The following is a 21870-nucleotide window of genomic DNA, read 5'->3' on the forward strand; positions in this document are numbered from 1 at the left end:
TAGCAGAACACTTTGGATTCAGCGGTAGTTCTTATATTCTACATGGCAAGTTTTTCTAACTTGCTTGACTGAAGTTTGACTAATCCTTGTAAGAATTTCATACAAGTTCTCTCTTCTATAAAACAATGCGTTTATACTCATAGAACCTGAAGTTATCTTTCAGTGCAATGTGTCTATACACACACATGCATTGTCTGTCACATAAGTTTATGCATGTTTTCCACGGGATAGTATCTTTTGCCCCTTACTACGAGAATTAAATCGTTACACATTCTTTGCTACCACCTCGCGATTTAGTTAAACGTTTTAAAGGTTTTAAAAGCTCAATCCCTAACCAAATCGATAACTGCATGATCTCTCTCTTTGCAGTTCATACAAGATATTATAGAAATATCGTAAAACTTAACAAAAAGAAAAAACAAAGTTCTTTCACAGCGTGAAGCTTACGGTTATTTATAGAGTAGAGGTCTTGTATATCTTGTTCCATAGCTCATTGGATCCGTGCAGAATTTCCATTTCCGCGTTCAAATCTTCGTCCTACTACTTTATTTTTTCATTGATCAGGTAGAACTCTAGTAAAAAGAAACACATGATTACAGTTTAAGGTGCGATTTGATATTCTGCAAGTATTTATGTATTTATTTATTGTCAAGCAAACAAGATGAAGTAGAATTTTGCAAGCGTAAAACTGTTCTAGATTTGACTACTAATAAAAACTATGAATAAATTTACAGCTCAAAAATAAATTGAATTCTCTTAAATTGTAATCCATAATTAGCTATGGTCAAAGAGATAGATTTCAGTTGTTTTGTTTGTGGTCAGCACATTGGCTTCCATCATCTTTATTTCTGAAACTAAATACAACTAATTTTATTTATCGTTTAGATATAAAATACTCACCTTAGTTCTTAACGAAACAGAGCATAGTGCAAAATGTCACTGACATTGCATTTCGTTATTAAAGAAATGAAAAATGATACATTTATACTTGAAAATGTCGAAGCTAATGACATATTATGAACAATTTTATAATAGAATAAAGCAATGGTTTATAATAAAATAAACTGCAATGAAATGCAGAGTATTTGAAGTTAGCAAAAATATTTGCACTTATATGCTGAAATACAAGTTTCTTGAATAGATAGGGAAACTTCACCTTGAAATATGCACCATGATTTTGACTCTCGATAGAATCTAAAATATGTTAAGAACTTTAAACCTTGGAGAACGCAACACAAGTTTGACGTCCCATGGTTATGATATATAACCAGTCGTTATAAACTGACTGAACTAGCGATAAATACAGGAAGCAGCTCACTAAATCAGCTCCTGTTTTTCGTTTATATATATATACAATTAACGTATCTAACGCCGGATTTTTGGTCAAAAAGATATTTTTCCCTCTGCATATATTTCAGGGAGAACATGTAACGTCAACATTTCATTAGCAAATGTAGCAACTGATCAAATTGAATAATGCCAAAAATAGCCTGCTTTGCTTGCTAGAACCTATTTTTGGTGGGAGTTCCTACATAATTTTTTTTTTTAAGTGTTTGAATACTTCGGAAGGTTTTACAGAATGCTTGTTATTATACATATGTTTGTTCTGTGAGATACGAAAAAAAATTATTATGAAGAAAATGGCCTGCAGAGTTCTTTCTAGAATGTCTGTTATTGTAGTAGTTGATTTGATTTTAGCGTCCCATTTAGCAGCAAGGCTTTGAGACATGGACTTACAGCTTAACGTGGGATTCGAAATACATGAACTCCCGCCGAGAATCGAACTGCGTTTTTAGAAAAAAAAAATATCTTACCACAGTCAGTTCTTACCCGTTGGGTTTGGAACAGACCCTATTACACTAGTATATTGGGAAGCATTGATGAAACTGGTTAAGAATTTCGTGACGTAGAAGCAGTCACACTCGTGTCCCGATATGGTCGGAACAGACCTGGAGATTACGAAACGTCTTCATACACACGGAGAATTGATGACACTACCCCTGCTTTCTGCTGGTCTAGTGGCTAGCGCGTGCGTTTTTGGTTCTTGTAGTCTCGTGTTCCGATTCCCTTTAAGAGTCAATTAAAATTTTGCTTTAACTAGAATTTATTTTCATTATCCGTCTCTTTTAGCCTAAAGCACTTAAACGCTGAGAAAAGTATATGGGAAAAATGTTAGACTATGCATGCAAAAGCCAGGTGCCAGTGTTTTGTGAGCTACTGACAAAATAATAGAAAGACAGGAAAGAAAATCTCTTAAGAACTGAAACTGAACAATTTTTTAGCATTCATGCTTAATTTGCTACTAGCGTGACACATTAAATTCACTGTAATATACATATTACACACACAATTCGTTACTTGATTGTTGATAACATGAAAGATAGGTATTGTTAAACATTAAATATAACACCTCATTTTTATATCAATTAATAACTTTTAAGTAAATAACAAGACAGTAACAATACTATTAATCTATATCTACGTAGTATGTAAATGAAAAATACTTTGTCATAACTAAAAATGGCTGAACCGTTTGAAATGAATTTTATTAACATAGTTAACATCTACTTCGGACTGGGTGGTTGTCACGCCATTTTTATTAAATTGCTTATTGTAACAGAGAAGAGGGGGTTAAAAATTTATGCCAAATAGAATATCTAACGTTTGCGAGATGAAACTTGATTAAAAAAAAAAAAAAAAAAGTGTGTGCACGTGTCCGACCGTGTTTAGAACTTTCGGTATTAAGTGGAGAATAGGGGTAATTTGTATCATTCTTGCTCGATAGTTAAGAATGATGACATCGAGGTTTTGTCTTATCATAGCAAAACGGATGAAGCACTTGAAATAATCTTTTTAATTTACTGTATTTAGCATTTGGTCCAGTCGGATTTCTATAATGCATTAACGCATATATCATAAGAGGAAGAGCTGAACATAAACACCTTATTTTCAAATGTGTGAGCCCATCTTTTCCGTTGTCCTTAAAAATCCGCTTTTGGGGGGAAAAGGGGACAAGCTCTAAATACGCGGTCAAATATGTAAAAGTGACATCGTTGTCTGTCCTATCATTATGGGAAATCGAATGAACTGTTTGAAATGAATATTTGAATACATTTAGTACTATTTGGAAGAAAATGATTAGCTGACGTCTACTGGAAACTTGACAGAACTTCACAAATATATGATGAATTAATATTTTACTTGTAGTTAAAAATGGCTACTTTATTGGTTAAAGGAAAAAAAAAAGCTTGGGCAGGAATCGAACCCAGGACCCTTTGCACGTGAGACGTGGATCTTTCTAACCCTGCCACGCCGTCACTTCATAACTTTACGCTTTGTCTCATACATGCGTCGAGTTGGAATCTTTAAGACGCTTTTCTCCCACTATGTCTGGCTGTTGCGCTCCTCCAGTTTGTAATATTAACACTTTAAATATGCACTACTATCTCGCGAAGGATGGCTCCGAAGTTTTTTTTTTTTTTTTTTTTTTTTTAAACAAAAGTCTGTTAACTCTCGCTGGGCTTTTTTTTTTTTTTTTCACGTTACTTTCATACAATACATGTTCTAAGCGAGGAAAGGTTTATTAAAAAAATATATATATAGAGTTTCTGACGAATCTCTTACCATAGGAAGATGAAACTCGGCATTTAAACTCCTCCTTACAAATCTGTGACCACGTGGTGCATCGTTTTCGGAAATTCCAACTCTAGCAAAGAAAGCAAGGCAACTGCTACAATATCTTAATTTCCCATTTTGTGTTCATAAACTGGCCAAAGTGAGTAAGCATTTGAGCTGTTTAAAATAAATCTAGAAGATATGGATTCACTTGGATCTTTTTCATTACACTTCGATTGATATGCTATTCTATTGGAGAAGAGGTTTGAATATTTCGCAAATATTATTTCCATAAACATTCTTCTCGTTCGAAGAATGAGCATTTCAACTAGTTCGTGTCTGACCTTTAAATATTGTGCATTCTATTTTTTGATTTTTAAAATATATTTACAGGTCTTCTGAACCCATATTAGGACCTAGACAGCGGCGCAAGACTGTCTTCAGCATTGGGGGAGGGGAGGGGAGGACGGGTAAGACCGATCACATCAATTTTTTTTAAGCGATGTTCAAAATATTCATGAAGTTGAAAAACAATGCTGTGGAGAATCAAGGGAGCAGAATTGTCTTCAACATTTGGAGGCAGGCAGAGTTTAGGCTTATTCTGGGGGACATCAATTTGCTCTCACTTTCCTTTGTGGCAATTGGACACAAATCATCACTTTTCTGCCTCCCCCCCCAAAAAATCAAATCTGATTATTGGGGGGACAGTCGCCCTCAGTTCCAAGATTGGAGGGGACATGTCCCTCTCATCCCCCCAGTATTTGCTCCAGGGAACCTAGAAGTACAATTTTAGGAAGCTAAAAATGAAGTTTATGGGTCACAATAGTTCAGCAAGCGATCAACTTTTATACGCAGATTTGAGACTTTAATCTATTTTGGGTTACATGGAAATTGCTCCAAGCTTGGCTTGTAGATTAATAGAGACCTTTCACAGTTCACAAACCAATCATCTTTCCTGAAACTGATAGTTCTAAGACTGATCAGTTGGTTCATTGGGAGTGTAACATCCCTTTCAGCACCGAGACTGAGATAGTTCTACAACTTAACTTGGGATCCTAAACTAAGTGAACTTCCATCAGAAATCAATCTCTTGATAGGGTCTTGTATAAAACTCTAATACTACAAGTAATTGCTGTTCCTTCGACGAAAAGAAAAAAGGCACTTGACGAAGATTCGAACATGGATCAGCTAATTGGTAGGATAGAGCGTTACCCACTACACCACACTATTCAGGTGCTTGTTTTCTTGCTATACACTTTAAACATTCAGCATATGTTTTTTGTTTCTGTCTTACCGTATAACAGTTTCTCTGCTTTCCCTGCTTGTTACACTGTTTATGTTATTTGTTGTGTAAATCGCATTTGCAAACGTAATATATTTTGTTGTTTTATTAGGATCCACAGCTTTAACCTATAAACTACGGATATTTAGTTTTCGAAATACGCTGTTTCTTGTCTTAACTACGGATATTTCGATTTCGAAATAGTACTACAATAACTTTTGTAACACTGGGAATCCTGTTTTAGTCCTGCGTCAGAGATCTCTGAATGCTGCTAAGACGACGTAGGAGGACTGAAGAAACAAATCAGCCAGAAATACTTCACCATTGTTAGCCCAAACAAGCTCCCCTCCCCCCTATTTTTGTGCTTTCTTTGCCATCCGTCTGAAGTTTTGTTTGGCAGAAGTCCTAAATTATTTCTGTTGTCACATGGAAAATGCCTGTGTTAGACTTGTTAACTCCTGGTTACATTACGGAAAGGCCTTTCTCATGTTACTGGTGGGACAAAGGAATGTGTGTGTATGAAAATTTTTACCTGAGATCAGGGTCTTTTGCGGTAGTCTGGGGCATTGTGGGAATTCTTGATAAAATTTCTCCCGCCTTTACTGTTCAAGATAGAAGCTTGAAATTTGGCACACACATTTAGTCTACCGAGTAGTATTTATCAGATTTTTTTTTTTTTTTGAGATATCTACGTTCACACAGGGCCGTTCCAAAGGGGCCCAAAGTGTAAAAAAAATGTTTTTCCCCGAAATTTTCCTTTTACCTCACTTTTTCCCTCTCTCGGTATATGATATGAGCATGCAAGTGGTACCATTTGAAAGCCTAGACACTCGTGAACACACAACTTTTTGTTTCATGTGTCTTCGATCAATAGTAGTGAAGAAATGGACGTCTTTGTAAACCCTTACGAAAACTCTTTAAGTGGCGCCGTAAAAGGGGGGCTGCGACATTTAAATTCCTCAGTAGTTAAAAGTTAAAAGTTTTTAAGGTCAGTTACATTAAGCCAACTGATTTTATCATATCTTCCATCGCTTCAAGGGGCGAAAGATACTATCCCGCGGAAAACATGCATAAACTTATGTGACAGACAACACACATCAAGAGAGCCAACCATAGATTTAGTAAGAAGGGAGCGCAGAATCGTGTTTCTAGAATCACGTTTCAAAATTAAATGAACAGTAATGAAAAATTAGTTTAAGTCCTTTAGAATTTAGATTTCTGGGCTTTCGACATCAATGGCCATTTAGCCCGTCACGTTTGAGGGATGACGTCCCTTGGCAAGCACACTATCCGGGGAAAGGGGAGGAATAAAGGATTGGGGAAGGAAGCGTCCTGGGACCTACAAGTTAGGTACCAACCCGACATTTGCCTGGTGTGATTGAGGAAAACCCATGAAAACCTCATTCAGGATCCTTGGCCTGAAAAAGCTTTTTACATTTTTTCGACCCAGTGCCCCCACCGGGAATCGAACCTGCGACCGCTCGCACTAAGTCCTTTAGGCTAAAGGAGACGGACAATTAATAAAAGTTAGCTAGCTAGTTAGTTTCAATTATTTTCTAACGGGAACCTACACCAAAGGCGCGAACGTTAGCCACTAGACCAGCAGGAAAGAATAGAACTAAGGTATATGAACAATGTCATACAAATTCTTCGTATGTATGAAGATGTTTCGTTTTCTTCAGATTTGTTCGTCTTACCGAGTCACGCATCTGACTGATTCCAGGTCACTAAATTCTTAACCAGTTTCATCCCTACTTCCCAATACAACGTTTGTTCCAATCCCAACAGGTAAGAATTGACTGTAGTCAGATAGATACTCTTTTCTAAAACCGGAGTTCAATATTCGGCGGGAGCTCATGCGGTTTGGATCCCACGTTAAACTGTAGCTGCATATCTCATATGGCCGCGTTACAGAACTGGACGCTAAAATCAAACCAACTACTACAACTAATAACATATTCTAGAAAGGGCTCTGCAGACCATTTTCTTCATAATAAACTTATCTTCATGTCAAACAGAACAAACATGTATACATAACAACAAACATTCAGTAAAACCTTCAGAAGTATTCAAAAATAAAAGATTTGATATATGGGCTTCCACCATAATTAGGTTCTAGCAAGCGAAGTGTGCTATTTTTGACATTTTGACATTAAAGATGAGTAACTGCATTTGCTAAATGTTGAGGTTAGTTTTCTTCCTGAACTATATACAAAGGAAAAAATATTTCTTGACCTAAAATACAGCATGTAGTAATAATGAAATTAGGTATGGTGATTTATAGACAAAACAGGAAGCAGGAGCTAGTTCAATAAACCACGTCCTGGATTTATCATTAGTTTGGTCATTTGTAACAATTTTAAAACCATGGAACTTGAAACTTGTGCCTAGTTCTTGAAGATTTAGCGTTCTTAATATATATATATATTATTTCAGATTCTATCGATAATCAAATTCAAGTTATATATTTGAAGGTGAAGTGTCCCTACCTATTGAATAAACTTGTATTTTAGCATACAACGACAAATATTTCCCTAACTTTCTATACCGTGCACTTCATTGCAGTTTACTTTATAATAAACTATTATTTAATTTATTACAGTTTCACATTATCTTCGACATTTACACGTATAAATATATTCATTTGTTTCAATTATTTATGTAAAGAAAAGTGGCGTAGTGACATTTTGAACTGCGCTCTGTTTTATTTAGAACTAAATATGAGTATTTTATATCTAAAAATATTTTAGTTATAGTTAATTCCAAAAATAAAAATGATAAAGGGCAATGTGCTGACCACACTCAAAATAACTGAAACCCATCTCGTTGATCAAAGCTGTTTATGGATTAAAATTTAAGATAATTGAATATAGTTTTCAGTTGTAAACCTCGTCATAGTTTTTATTAATATTAAAATTTAGAACGTTCTTTACGTTTGTAAAATTCTACTTTATCTTTTTCGCTTGATAACAAGAACAACAACAAAATTTGCAGAATGTCGAATCAATTACAATTGTAATCATATTTTTCTTTTAGCTGTTGTCCTATCCAATCAAATTAAAAACACAAGCAAAGCACGAAGAAGTTTAGAACACGGGTCATCTGGGTGGTAGTTCTGTACGGATCCAATGAACTACGGAATAACTGCTAATTTTAACAAATTCTGCTTTGATCCAAGCTGCCACGGAGGAGGAGGAGGAGGCTATTCTTGAGAAGATGAATCGATTGCAAAAAGCAGCTTTTTAATATCTTTTACCATTTTTGCTCTACGGAAATCAGTATTGGAACCAGAAGTGCTAGTAAATTTGAACAATTTCCAGTTTTGGTAGAGTTATATGGATAGTAACGATATGTTTGTCGAGAGGCTTAATAGTTTTCCTAAAACAGCTTCTCGGTATCTGCTGCCGTTTTCGTTCTATAGAGATAAACGTTGAAACCGTTATTGAAACCAGAAGTTATTGTAAATTCTAACTACAGCCGAATTTGGTAGTGTTGTATATAGTCATGATATGTTGTCTTGACACTCGAAATCGTTTGCAGAAATCGCTTCTCGCTATCCGTTATCATTTTCTTTGTATATCGACAAACGTTGAAACCGGAAATGGCTAATTTGAAGCAATTCCAGTTTGAGTAGAAGGTTAACGGAGGAAATAAAAAAAATCTATTCTTTGGACACTGAATTAATTGTAAAAGACCACGTCTTGAAGCATTTACTATTTCTATTAGGCGGAAATCGGAAATTGAAACCGGAAATAATAGTAAATTTCAACCATTTATAGTTTCGGTAGAGTATTTTGGATACTCATGATGTTCTCTAGATGGTAACTCGTTTTCCAAAGTCAGTTCGCGCTGTTACCGTTTCATGCTATGACGATAAAAGCCGCAACTGGAATTGAAACCGGAAGTATTAATAAACTTAAACCATTTTCAATTTTGGTAGAGTATTGTGGATGATCATATGTCGCTTATACATACGAAATCGTTTACGAAAAAACATCTTCCTGTATGTTGCCGTTTTCATCTATGGGTTAAATGTTAGAACCGGAAATAGCTAATTTGAACCACTTCTGGCTTGAATATGGAGTTAACGGATGAGATGGAACCTATTCTTTGGATGCAGAATCAATGGCAGAAAATCACTTCTCGATATCACTGTCTTTGCTCTGGTATCTGTCGACACACACGGATGAAACCACTCTATAAGACTTCCGACTTTTATGCACGGCATAGTTTGGAAGTTTAAAACCTGTTTTTGGTTCCATATTATTAACACTAACACATCAATGATACTCTTGTGTATAATTCAAGAAGTTAGCCGTGAAATTTATGCCAGATTGGAAGCAGTTGTGGGAAGGCATCTTGCTATATCAAATTTGTGGATGTTCAGGTAAAACCAATATAATCTTTATTTTACATCGGGTTAAAATGCATAGGTCATTTCTACTGTATATCAACTTCAGGGATAAAAGCGACTCGTGACTCAATGAAAATCTATTCGTTGGTTCTTCAAGGTCAATACATCAACAAAATAGCTAATACTAGGAGTACACGCGACCCATTACTTCGACAGAAGAGACAGATATAACAGACGTGTTTACGTGGGGCCCAATGCCTCCGTCACTTAGTACAAGGCTTAACTGAGTGGAAGCAACATAGCAACGTTCTATGCGAAAGAACGCCGTGCTTCGTAAAAAAAAAAAAAAAAAAAAACTCTGGGTTGTTTTGTTGTGTGTATGAAATACGAGTTTGTGTGTCTGTGTGCGGCCTGGGAATCAGACGAGTTGACCGAGTTACTAAATTTTGGTCACTGATACCTTTAACCAGGACGAAGCTTTTTTTAAAAAAAAAATTCGAACCCGGGGTCTCAGGGAAAGGGGGCGTTTACCGGGACATGTAAAAATATTAGAAAATGACCGATATTTGTATTGAATTTATAGTTATCGCGGTCGCTGAGATCAATGGTGACACTTCCATTAGCGATGACTTTCAAAATCGGCTACCACTGTATGCGGGTCGGGGTTACCCGGAGGGGTGGGGAACAGAAATATATAAAAATATTCCAAAATGACCTATATTAGTGTCAAATCCTTAGTTTTCACTGTCGCTGAGATGAATGGTGATTCTTCCAGAGACGTTGCCTTCCAAATACAGCCCAATCGCCTGGGGGCGAGAGGCGTTCTTTTAAATTTTGAACCAGGGGGTCTCAGGGGACGTTTACCGGGATATGTAATAGTAGAAAATGACAGATATCTTTTCGTTTCGTTGTTCAGTTTGTTTTATCTAACCCATGCGAAAAGTGGGTATTTAGCTAGTTGTTAATAAATGCAAGAAAATAATAATGTATAGGGTGGCCCAAAAATAGGTATACAGTACCGTATTGATCAGCTCATTGCATTTTATACAATTTCTTATTTTTATTCATCAGGTAGACTTAGTTTCTTTATTTGTTCTTAATATGTTTTTACTTACATCTTAAGCTCAGAAGTGCCGAAGCAAATAAACTCATAAACTAGAATGTTATAGTTGATCAATGCACAGGTGTATCCCTCCTTTTGGACTACGTGAACAGATAGGAGTGTATTTTGAAAGAAAGAAACGAAAGTGTAAGCATACATAACCGTATTTGACTTTATATATCTATCCACGGTCACTAATCTAAGATAATGTGTGAAAAAATGCAAGAAAGTAATTAATAATAATAAATATGAACATATAAAAATACATATTTTTTTAAAAAAGGTGCCCCTCGCAAAACTTGTTTACTCCAGATGCCGAAGCGTTAACCAAAGTTGGAGTAGGTCAAGTGGGTCTAGTTTTGAGTGGGTCGTGGGTCAACAGCATGTGACCCACTGCGACCCACTCTGCTCACTGCATTGTAGACAGCATCTTCTGAATAGCATATTTTTTCACCCTCGATCATAGCCATAGAAACTAAAGACACGTTTCTGATTGGTTGCAGTTTGCGATTGTCCAAACCTTCTGGTGTATATATTGCGTATTATAGTAATAGAAGAAAATTGTCATTTTGTTGGAATTAAAGAAGAAAAACATTGTAAGACGCAGTTGAGGTTAAATTTATATTATGGCAGTCAAGGTGGAACAAAACGAGCCCTGCGGGCCTTCTAACCCGTTCCTAGTACTACCACCACTACTTATACTGTGGATTCGTATAGCAAAACTGCACACGTAAAGTAAGTAAATCATTTTCTGAGTATTATTTTCATCGTATTTTAATGAAAAAATGTGTTATAAAAATTTTAAAAATAAAAAACTTTCCTCGGCCCGGGTTTGGACCCACACCAAAAGCAATTATCATTACTAGCCATTGCGCTAGTAACAGCAGATACAGTGCTTCGCATCATATATCCATATGTGCTTACCATGCACTTTCTACTATAATAATTGCTGAAGCTTGTTTATTATATGGAGCGCTTAGATCACAGGGCAATCAACCGATAAAGTTGTGATAAAAATAGACATAAAATTTGTAATGTAAGCTTCTGTACGTTGGTTTACTTACCTTGATTTGGGACTTCAAAAATTTCATCCGTTTTTCCACTGAAAAGTATCGATAATTCAAGGAAATAATTAGATCATGATAATTTAATTGAAATTCATCGTAATTTTGCCCATGGCAAACATTTTACCATTTTATATCATAAAGGTCAGATGCATCGTTATTGTAACAGAGCGATGCTTGAGCGATTGGCTGTAGAAATTCAAACTCAGATAAGTTAGAATTTCACAACCTGGTTTTATTACAAGCGTAAACTCTTTAGTGGTAGAGTCCGTGGATCATGTGTCAGTTGATTATAGTGGGTTAGTGGTCCATATATATAACTGTCTAGAGGTGGCGTGGGTCAATGAAAACTTTATCCACGACACACAACCGTGACCTCGAAGGCACCATGACCCACCACCCACCGTGACCCACCAAAACCCATAGTCAGCAACTCTGACCCATGATCCACGCTCTCTTCTCCACTGAATAAAGTTTACACTTGTAATAAAACAAGGCTGTGAAATTATCACTAATCGGAGTTTGAATTTCTACAGTTCAACGCTCAAGCACCGCTCTGTTACAATACCGATGAATCTGATCTTTGCGATATACAGTGGTAAAGTGTTTGTCATGGGCCAAATTGCGATGAATCTAAATTTATCATATATAATAATTTCTTTGACTTAGACATTCTCAGTGAAAAATAGGGTGAAATTTGAAAGTCTCAAATCAAGGTAAAGTAATCAAAGTAAAGAGAATTCTAAAATTAGCCATATAATTAAGCATCCCGTAGAAATTTAAAATTCCCACGTAATTAAGGTTACAGTACAAATTTTCTGTCCATTTTCCTCAACTTTGACGTGATACCCTTATGCTTTAAACGCTGCATATATAAACACAAGTTCCAGCAATTATTATAATAAAAAGCAGTAGATGTAAAATGCGTAACACTGTAGTTTTTTATTTCTCAATAATTGCTTTTCAGTTTGTTTCTGAACTAATATCGGTCGTTCTCGATTATTTTTAGAAACCAACCCTATATATAGAAAATGCCCCTCCCCCAAATAAGAGTTTTAAAAAATATTGAGATTACGGCCTAACTATGTACATGCCAAATGTCATTTCAGTTGACTTTTTAATTTGATCATGATGATCACACACACACAGTTATATTCAATTTTTTATATAATAATTCATACATTATAGGTGATTCAATTTTTTTCCAGTAGTTAACTCCTCTAAAAGCTCACAGGCTGTGTCTGAAAAGTCAAGAAGTAAGTCCTATTGGTATTATTACAATTGCAAATATGGTCAATTGCCTGAAGTTCTGCAAGAGTGCCTGAAGTTCTTTCTTCAATAGAAACAAATGAAAAAAGAAGAAAAATGGAGGCTTGAAAGTAAAACGTAGACGAATTCACCAGTGCTCAGAAGCAGCTAGTTGTCTACAATGCACTGAGCAGAATGGGTTGGTGAGTCAGTGGGTCGGTGGGTCAGAATGGGTGTTGGGTCAGAGTAGGTCATGGTGGGTTGTCGCAGTGAGTCACATCCTATTGATCCACGACCCACTTACAATTGACCCACTGACTCCATCTCTGGACTGCACACACGGATAAACAGTCATGTATTTATCTTAACCTTCCTGACTTTACTTAACCTCCACTAATTTAATCTACAAAAAATGCAATAAAACAATTATCAATGACATACAAACATATAGAAATGTATTTGGAAAGAAAAATCAGTGAACCAGCCGAGATTTGAACCGGCGTTGTTCCACTCAACAGGCAGACATCTTACCGACTTACCGACGGCAGAACTTGTAACTTTTGGTTTTGAAGCTTTATTTATATTGCGTGTGTTACGTAACAACGCTACGAGATGTCATTACTGTTGCGACGACCTCCTTCAAGACCCGTTTCATAAATTTACGAAATAACTCAATTCTTAATCAATCCGATAATATATATATATATATATATATATATATATATATATATATATATATATATATATATATATATATATATATATATATATATATATATATATATAAATGTGTGTGTTGATGCACCCAACAGATTAATTCATAATAGATTAATTTATTCTTGATTTTAATCTACAGAACAAATGCTTTTAATGAAAACAAGGGCCTATTAGCCGTAGACGGCTAAAGGCCGTAAATAAAATTAAAACTTCAAATCAACTAATGTAACTCGCGGACAATGGCTGATTTAACAACACATTTGATAATAGTGGGTGTAATGGATGATTTAAGAAGAGTTGATGCGGCCTTTGTAGCTGAGTGGATAGCGTGTGCGCTTGTCGTTCTACAGTTCCCGTGTTCGATTCGCAGCCTGGATTTACTGTTACTTTTTTCAAGGAATTAAACATTGTAAATCATGGTCACGATTGATACTGAAAGAGATTTATCCCATAAAGCGAGAAAAACCCGAGACGGGGGGAAGGGGGAAAGACGCAAACACTGTTTACATTAAGCGTTATAATTTCATTTATTCCCATGTCTTTCGCTTTTTTCCTATTTTCATCTTATTTTGTTTCGCTTTCCATACTTTTTCGGTCTCTGTATGATGCATAGTATTATTTTCCTTTTCTTTGCATTAATTTCTATCTCTTAGAACGTAAAGTGAATGGAATTTCTGCATATTTATCTCGTGATTGTTTCTCTAAATGATGCTTTTACCTGCAAATACTTTCTTGCTCCAAGTGGAGTAATATCCTGGCATGTTATGTTTTCGGGCATGTATTTTCTGTCATGTTGGTTGTCCAACTATCAAACATACAGTGAAACTATTCTGCTACTGGAAAAAACTATCATTTCTTATCTATCCAACCTCCAGTTTCTAAAGTTCATGGCTGTACAAAGGCGGCTTCTAAAAGCATTTTGGTGGTTGTACAGTCAAGTGGGATAGAATGGGGAAGAGTGGGGCATGCTTCAGTATTTCAATGAATTTAGGATTAATATTTTGTAATTTCATCCCGATTATCCATGAAATGGCGTAATTCGTTCAAATTATTTTTTCGCTAAAAGATAGTGTGAGGGACGTTCATTGGACACTATAGGGGATGCCACCAGAGAAGCAGTGTTGCCAACACAATGTAACTTACAATTTTTCTAGTAGCTCAACGTCAGGTTTTTGCACCTATGGAATGAACATGTAAAACGTAAGCAAACAAGCAACGACTTGTCTGTCAGTTTTGCAAACTAACACCACTACAATATGATGAATATTACAAGGGATTTCTTGCAAGAAACGTACCACTGCTTCCATTTATTCCATGTGCATTATCAAATAAAATGTTCAAATCACTGTGTTTTGCATCAAAATCTGACAGGGTTATTTCCACCTTGCTATATTGAGCTCACTGCCTTCTATGTCATTAATTTAAAAGTCTTTAAGTTCTTTCGCAATTGCACTTTGGCGACAGCCACAGAATAACGAACTGACAATTTCCTATGAAATATGCATCTTCAGTCAGTGTTATAGGCTGCTGCTTGTAGATTCTATGATTAAAAATACTTAACAGAGGTGCAGCAGCATAGTTCTTTCCCATCACATCACTATTGAACTATTGAAACTTCTCTTTCCTTATATATATTGTAAGGATCCCCACATCACGACAAAAGCACATGTCACCTTAAACAATACCATACTTCTGAGCCCGTGAAGGCTGCTATGAGCTGAGGTCCCCTAGAACCTACTCCTTGAGAACCCTGGAGGCTCATATGAAGCTAAGGGGTTACCCGTACAGAACATTATAACCTGCAAACCTTGGTCATTATATCCTTGGTCTTGGATAAAATCTCGGTCTATTATTTACTCTACCCATAAAACATTACTATATATATATATATATATATATATATATATATATATATATATATATATATATATATATATATATATATATATATATATATCGGGTGTTGCAAAATAAGTGTTACAACTCTTGGGAGGTGACTCCTGCCACTGAGACAAGAAAAAAAGTTCTCTTGAACTTTCGGCTATCGGACATAGTTTCGGATCTACAAGGTGCCGAAAGCGTGGGAAAATGACTTTCGGACGTCAATAGTTCGGAAACTATCCAACGTAGAGGGCGGGTAAAAAATTCACTGAAGAAGTTATACCTGCTGTATTGAATTTTGCATGTTTCACAATCCTACGATGCACGCGCAAGGGATTTCCCAAAGGAACGTAGGGAGTCCCGGATAATCTGCCAAAAGAAAATTGGTCTAAATGGATATGAATTGATATAGTTTCTACCAGGTAACAATAATTCGTTTGTATTAAGTCGATATCTGGAACAAATACAAAATAGCGGACACTTTCATGCCTGTTGTGTGTGGTTGCATAATCGCCAGGTACGGATGCTGGCCAACAGTGACGTTCTGAGTATTAAATGTAACGAATTTGTACTCAAATACTCTAGAAAGACATCTGGTGTGTCGGTAGAGCACAACAGATGAAGCTGGGTGATTCACATGTGTGGAAACATGTAACGAAAAATGCCCAGAAATGCACTCATACTCAGTAAACGTGAGTTCAAAGCGTCGGAAATGTAAGGATTAGGGTCAAGAACCTGAAGGCCATTGCCAATTCACCAATAATATTCCCTCAAACCGATGCAATATGATATGCACGGTTGCATACCAATAAGGATGCAACAACTGAGGCCAAGTTGAAATTGTGCAAGGGGACTCACAAAGAAACTGGACAAACTAAATGAATGTCACTAGTGGGATCGTGTGATTGATATTGAAATGTGGCCAACGTGTATGTTGATATCGACATGTAGCTAATGGACAAATGTCAAACATGTCCCACTACTGCTGGGACACCAGTATTCCTTATTTTATTTCGGTGGGAAAAAAAAAAAAAAAAACAGAAAATGTACATACTTAGTTTTTATAATGTGCAGTTGGCAACACTGAACCCGAATAACTGTGCCCCAGCATGTTGTAATACCAAAATTGTTTCAAAGAAAAATAAAATAAATAGCCTAAACCCTGGAATATAGCAGTTAGAGTATGCGGTGAATAGCCCCTTAGTACTACCTGGGGGGGGGGGCTCTGAGGCCCACATCACTTTCTTTATTTATAAATAGAAAAAATAAAACTCTAAAAACTAAGCAAGTACGTTTTATGATGAATGGGGTCAAGCTTGACAATATCAATTTTTTTTTAGATTTTTTTATACAATTAGAAATGTAACAAAAATAATGTGGGCCTCAAAGGCTTCCCCCTTGGTGTTCCTAGGGTTAAGCGTGTCATCAGTGCTGATTTATTAAAAGATCGTTAGTGCATAAAATCAGGAAATTTTACTTAGTTGTGAAAAGTCAGGAAAATCAAATGTCAGAATTTCAATGTGAACCATGATGTATACCATGATACTGTTTTACTTCTATGGCGTAATGTCCTAGGTGTACTTTCTTTTTCTGGTTAAGTATAGCGTTTGGAATGTTAAAAAATAAATTTGAGTAATTTAATTTATAATGCGATTTGTGTGTCAAGAGGTTAAACAGTTAGTTCTAAGCATCCTAAAAATTAGACATGAGTCCTTAACCGTATAATATACGTTCAAAGCCTTTTAAGCTAAACTCAACTGAAAAGCAAAGCGAGTACCTTGTGAGATATTTTGCTTAGATTGCGCTTGAAGTTGTTTCCATTATAATTCGTATGTGGTAAAAATTTAGTTTTTGTAGTTTCGATATTACGTATTATAAAAGGAACAGACGCTATTTTCCGGCGCACTTTTACAAACTTAAAGCTTGTTCGATTCCAGGCAAAGTAATTTAACTAGGTTTCCGTAGTCTATAGGACATAAGGACATTGAACTAAATATTTCATGAAGTAGTTTTATTGAGCGATTTTACAATTGTATTGAATTTACTAAAACTTGTTTGTTAGTATGTATTTCCTGGTGATGTAAAACAGGTAGTAATTTAATCGCTGTTGGCTTAAAAAGTTGTGAAAATCAGTTATTCAAGGTTAAGCCGTGGACAAAAAGAATTCGTATATATAATAGTAATAATCATCTCTTAATTTACTCCTATTGGGACAATTTGGTCTAGTTAAATGAGAAAAAGTTCACGGTTGCAAGTTGTGAATCAACTTGTTCATTAGGAAACGCAGTTGTTCATAAATTCATTATGTGCTTAATTTTCTCACTCGTGAACATTTTCTTTTTTGTTTGAAGGTCTGTTCGGTGGTGCTGGTGTAGGAAAAACTGTATTGATTATGGAACTTATTAATAACGTTGCCAAAGCTCATGGTGGCTACTCAGTATTCGCTGGCGTGGGTGAGCGAACGCGTGAAGGCAATGACTTGTACCATGAAATGATTGAGTCCGGAGTTATTTCCCTCAAGGATAAAACATCTAAGGTATGTATAATCCTGGAGTCTTCATTCGCGTTTCTAGTAACGATAAACTTTCTTTTCGTTGGCTGAAGTCTTTCTGTATTGATTGTGGGGTGCAGTTGTTTCGGATATAACAGTTTAGGCGGGCAGGATAAAAAATCATGTAGCTAAAACTTATTACTTTTTATACAACACTCCAAATATACTTTTTAGAGAACAGACATTGTAAATTAGTGTCTACTATTGAAAAAATATAATAGTAAACTAATGTTGAACTCTCTTAAATACCCATATTATTAACTTTTTAATATACGTTTCGGCGATTCCTTGCAATCTTTGGTGCATGTCCATTAGGAAATTTTTATTTTGATTCTTGAACTCACATTCCGGTATCGTTTCTGTTCGTAGAAAAAACATTTGTAGTTCGTTAACATCAAATACCTTGAATTTACTCTAGAACAATTCACTTGAAGGGTTAATGCACTGAAGAGCAATTTCACACAGTGAAATTGATACCATTTTGGTTTCAAAATTCTGGGATGAATGACCAACTTATTTTAAATTTACCTAGGTAGGTTCATCAAAATAAAGATAAAAATCAGGGTTGATATGTTTAAAACAAAATGTTTAAAACATGTTTAAAACGAGGGCTGTTATTTTACTCAGTTTGTTTTAAATGTTTTAAACAAAACGTTTTAAACGTGTTTTTTTTTCGATGGTGGTTGAACATGTTTAAAATAACTAAAATATCAGATTGAGTAAGTTAATTTAATTTTCTAATAAACAACCCATCCTCCGCAGGATTTGTGCATGGAGTAAATTACAAGCAGAGTTATATTCTTATTATAACAGCAATTACTGAACGAAATTCTGCACATCAATGTGCGTATAATTAAACCAACAGAAATTTAAATGAAGTATTTCAACATTTCTTAATTTCCAAGAATAACTGAGATTAAACACACTATACACTATTCTAAGATCCAAATTCACAAATTCAAAACTTGGGTATTTTTTGATCACTATCATTTCCATAATAATGAAGAGTTCTCACATCATAAGCTAGAAGAAATGCTCTGACAAATACAATACAACTCATAGAAAAGAGCAGTGACTAGCCTACAAGGAGCAAATGACATTTTTACTAAACAGTTTTCAAGATAAATCTCTATCTGCAACATGGGTAGCTAATAATGATTAATGTCTACGGCATAACAACACAATTAACTCTAGAAGCCCGCCAGGAATTTTAACAAAATGGTAGACTCTCACGTTCGGGGCTCTGGTGACCTCCCTAATTATCACAGAGTCATGAGTTATACACCATTGGAAAGCTTATAGACCACAAATTCCAATGAGGTAACATTCGTGAAATTCCCGCCGTATTCGTAGAAAAAGAATATGAAATCATAAAAAATATGAAAATATTGACTTTGCGGGGCCCTGGCAACCCTTGCAGCCACCCTACGCTGACAAAATGATGAATGTGTAGGCCACATACTTGTGACAATAATGTAAGAAATGGTAGCCATTGCTGCCATTGCGTAATGAATTCGTTTTATGTAGGAAGTATTTTCAAAAAAAAAAAAAAAAAAAAGCGCAGAAAACATTCATTGAATTAGACATTTTCTCCCCTCCCCCACTAGTACCACGTCTATATGCAAATCATTTTTGGTGCACACATCATGTATACGAACAAGAATTATGCTTCTAGACCACTTCAGTGAAATATATCTTGTGTTATATGGGACCGTCCAGAAAATAAATGTAAATTAACCAAATTTGACCCCCTCTTGCTCTATAAACAACAAGGACACATACAGGTTACTATCATGTAGGGGACTACCTCATTGCTTTACATACCAATTTTTATGGATGTACCACAAAGGGGGGGAGGAATACCCGCCAAAACCTGATGAAAAAAATTTGATGAAAAATTAAAAAACGAACTTCATCCTCCCTTTCTCGGCCGTACATACGTACCCCTATATACATAAAATGCAACTGACGGAAAGCTTCATCCCTCAAAAACACTTTGGTACCAAATCATCTTTCTAGCTTAATTGGAGGCTGAGCTATTGATGTTTATTGTAAAAATAAATGTAATTTACGTCAAAAAAACTTAAACTCCAAAAAATGGCTAACTTTGCCTCCTCCCTTCTCCCCCATATAAGCAAGAAGTACAAATACACGATATTACCATGTAGCGGCCTACTTCATTGCTTCATGTAACAATTTTTATGAATGTATCCCCCAAGAGGGGGAATGGCCCCCCCCCCCAAAAATACTGTTGAAAAAAAACACGATATTTACCCTCCTACCATATACACAAAATGCACACTAGCAAAGTTGCATCTTTCAGGAATAAATTGGTACCAAAACCATCTTCCAGCCTTAATTTGAGGTTTAAGATGAGCCATTGAGGTTTAAAGCCCTGACACAGCAGTTATGTCAATGGGCGTTTAAAGATTAAGAATGCAGACGACCAGTAGAACGTAACACTAAGAAACTAAACTACATAATCCGTGAACGGAGATCGGGAAAATCCCGATTTCTTTCTCCGGAATTGAATATTTGGGCGGGTCGAGATTAGGGAAGTTCCCGAAATTTGATCTAGCGGTTGAATATAGATGGCAAGCAATACCTAAGACTGTAAAAATGTAATATATATGCGTATTTAGATTATTGTTTTAAACAAAATAAACATTTTAAACATTCTTTTTTGTTTAAAACAAAGTACTTTGTTTTAAACGTTTAAAACTTTAAAAAAAAACATGTTTTAAACATAAAAAACGTTCTTTTTGATTTTTTTTAAAAAAACGTTTTTTTTTCAACCCTGATAAAAATCATTAAAGTATTTTATTTTCATAACATAATTTCACGTAATTTTTGATAATTTTCAGCATTTATGTAGTAAAAGAAAAGTTTCTCTTTCTAGTTTTTATAAGGTAGTAATATATTCTGGGTATATGCTTTTCAAGGTTTTACGCGTATTTGGTTAATCCATCCAGATTTAATTTTAAAATTAATTTGATTTTCTCAGTTAAATGTGCCAATCACTCCTTAGTGTTAGAATGTTTTTGGTGGTTAATACTGCTAAATCTAGTACAAATATTGTCATAATATACATGAAAAATATAAAGTAACATACGATGTTGCAAGTATCGTATACAGATAGATGCTTGGAAGGCAAAAATGAATCAAAATTTAACTGTTGAGATCGGTAAGGTTGTTTAACTAGCGTGATTTAAACTTATAATATTTTGTTAACGTTAGCAGTTTTGAACATCAGTTACTCAGTATTTTTTAAACGTAAATTTTATTTTTTATTCCATAGGTAGCTTTGGTGTACGGACAGATGAACGAGCCACCTGGTGCTCGTGCTCGAGTAGCTCTGACTGGTCTGACTGTTGCCGAATATTTCAGAGATCAGGAGGGACAGGATGTGTTGCTTTTCATTGATAACATCTTCAGGTTCACTCAAGCTGGCTCAGAGGTAATTTCTTTGGTTATTGGCTAATAATATTTACATTAATGTAAACCAGAGATGTATTTTATTTATAAGTTCGTCGTTTGGATTTTTTTTTTTTTTTTTTTGTGTAAGTTCCTTGTTTGTATTTTTAAAATTGTTTTGGCTAGGATTTTATTAAATTTTGTTCTTTGATTTGTAGGTGTCAGCTTTGCTGGGTCGTATCCCCTCTGCTGTAGGGTATCAGCCAACTTTGGCCACTGATATGGGTACCATGCAGGAGCGTATCACAACCACAAAGAAGGGATCCATTACATCAGTACAGGTAAGGAAGAAGAAACTATAGTACTAATGATTTAATGTAAATGATCTTTAAATTGTAGTTATTCATCGAAATAATAGCAGTTTAGAATTTATAAGAGGAATACGAGGATATGGGGAGAATTGATAAATTCAATCTTATAACCCCTAATCTTGTGATTTCTGGTACTGTTTATTTCTCGGTTAATCTTGTATCCGGTTTTCTGATACGAGAATCTTTAAAAGCTGTATTTTTTTGTAGCTGTACGTATGGGTATGGAGTACCGGCACCTTAAGTTTTTTTTCTTTAAATGCTATTTCTTTGG

At 35.4% G+C, this 21870-nt stretch overlaps 1 protein-coding gene across 1 annotated transcript in view; it reads left to right on the forward strand.

Annotated features, from left to right (window-relative positions):
• ATPsynbeta (ATP synthase, beta subunit) overlaps positions 1–21870 on the forward strand; it is a 56096-nt gene that overhangs the window by 21608 nt on the left and 12618 nt on the right. The window contains exons 5-7 of the mRNA XM_081740027.1: positions 17615–17799; positions 21113–21271; positions 21447–21569. Coding sequence (XP_081596153.1) covers positions 17615–17799; positions 21113–21271; positions 21447–21569 — 467 coding nt within the window. The remainder of the gene's footprint in view (positions 1–17614; positions 17800–21112; positions 21272–21446; positions 21570–21870) is intronic.

This window comes from Thermobia domestica, chromosome 15 (assembly GCF_964235325.1).
Source record: "Thermobia domestica chromosome 15, izTheDome1.hap1.1, whole genome shotgun sequence".
NCBI classification, from domain to species: Eukaryota; Metazoa; Arthropoda; class Insecta; order Zygentoma; family Lepismatidae; genus Thermobia; species Thermobia domestica.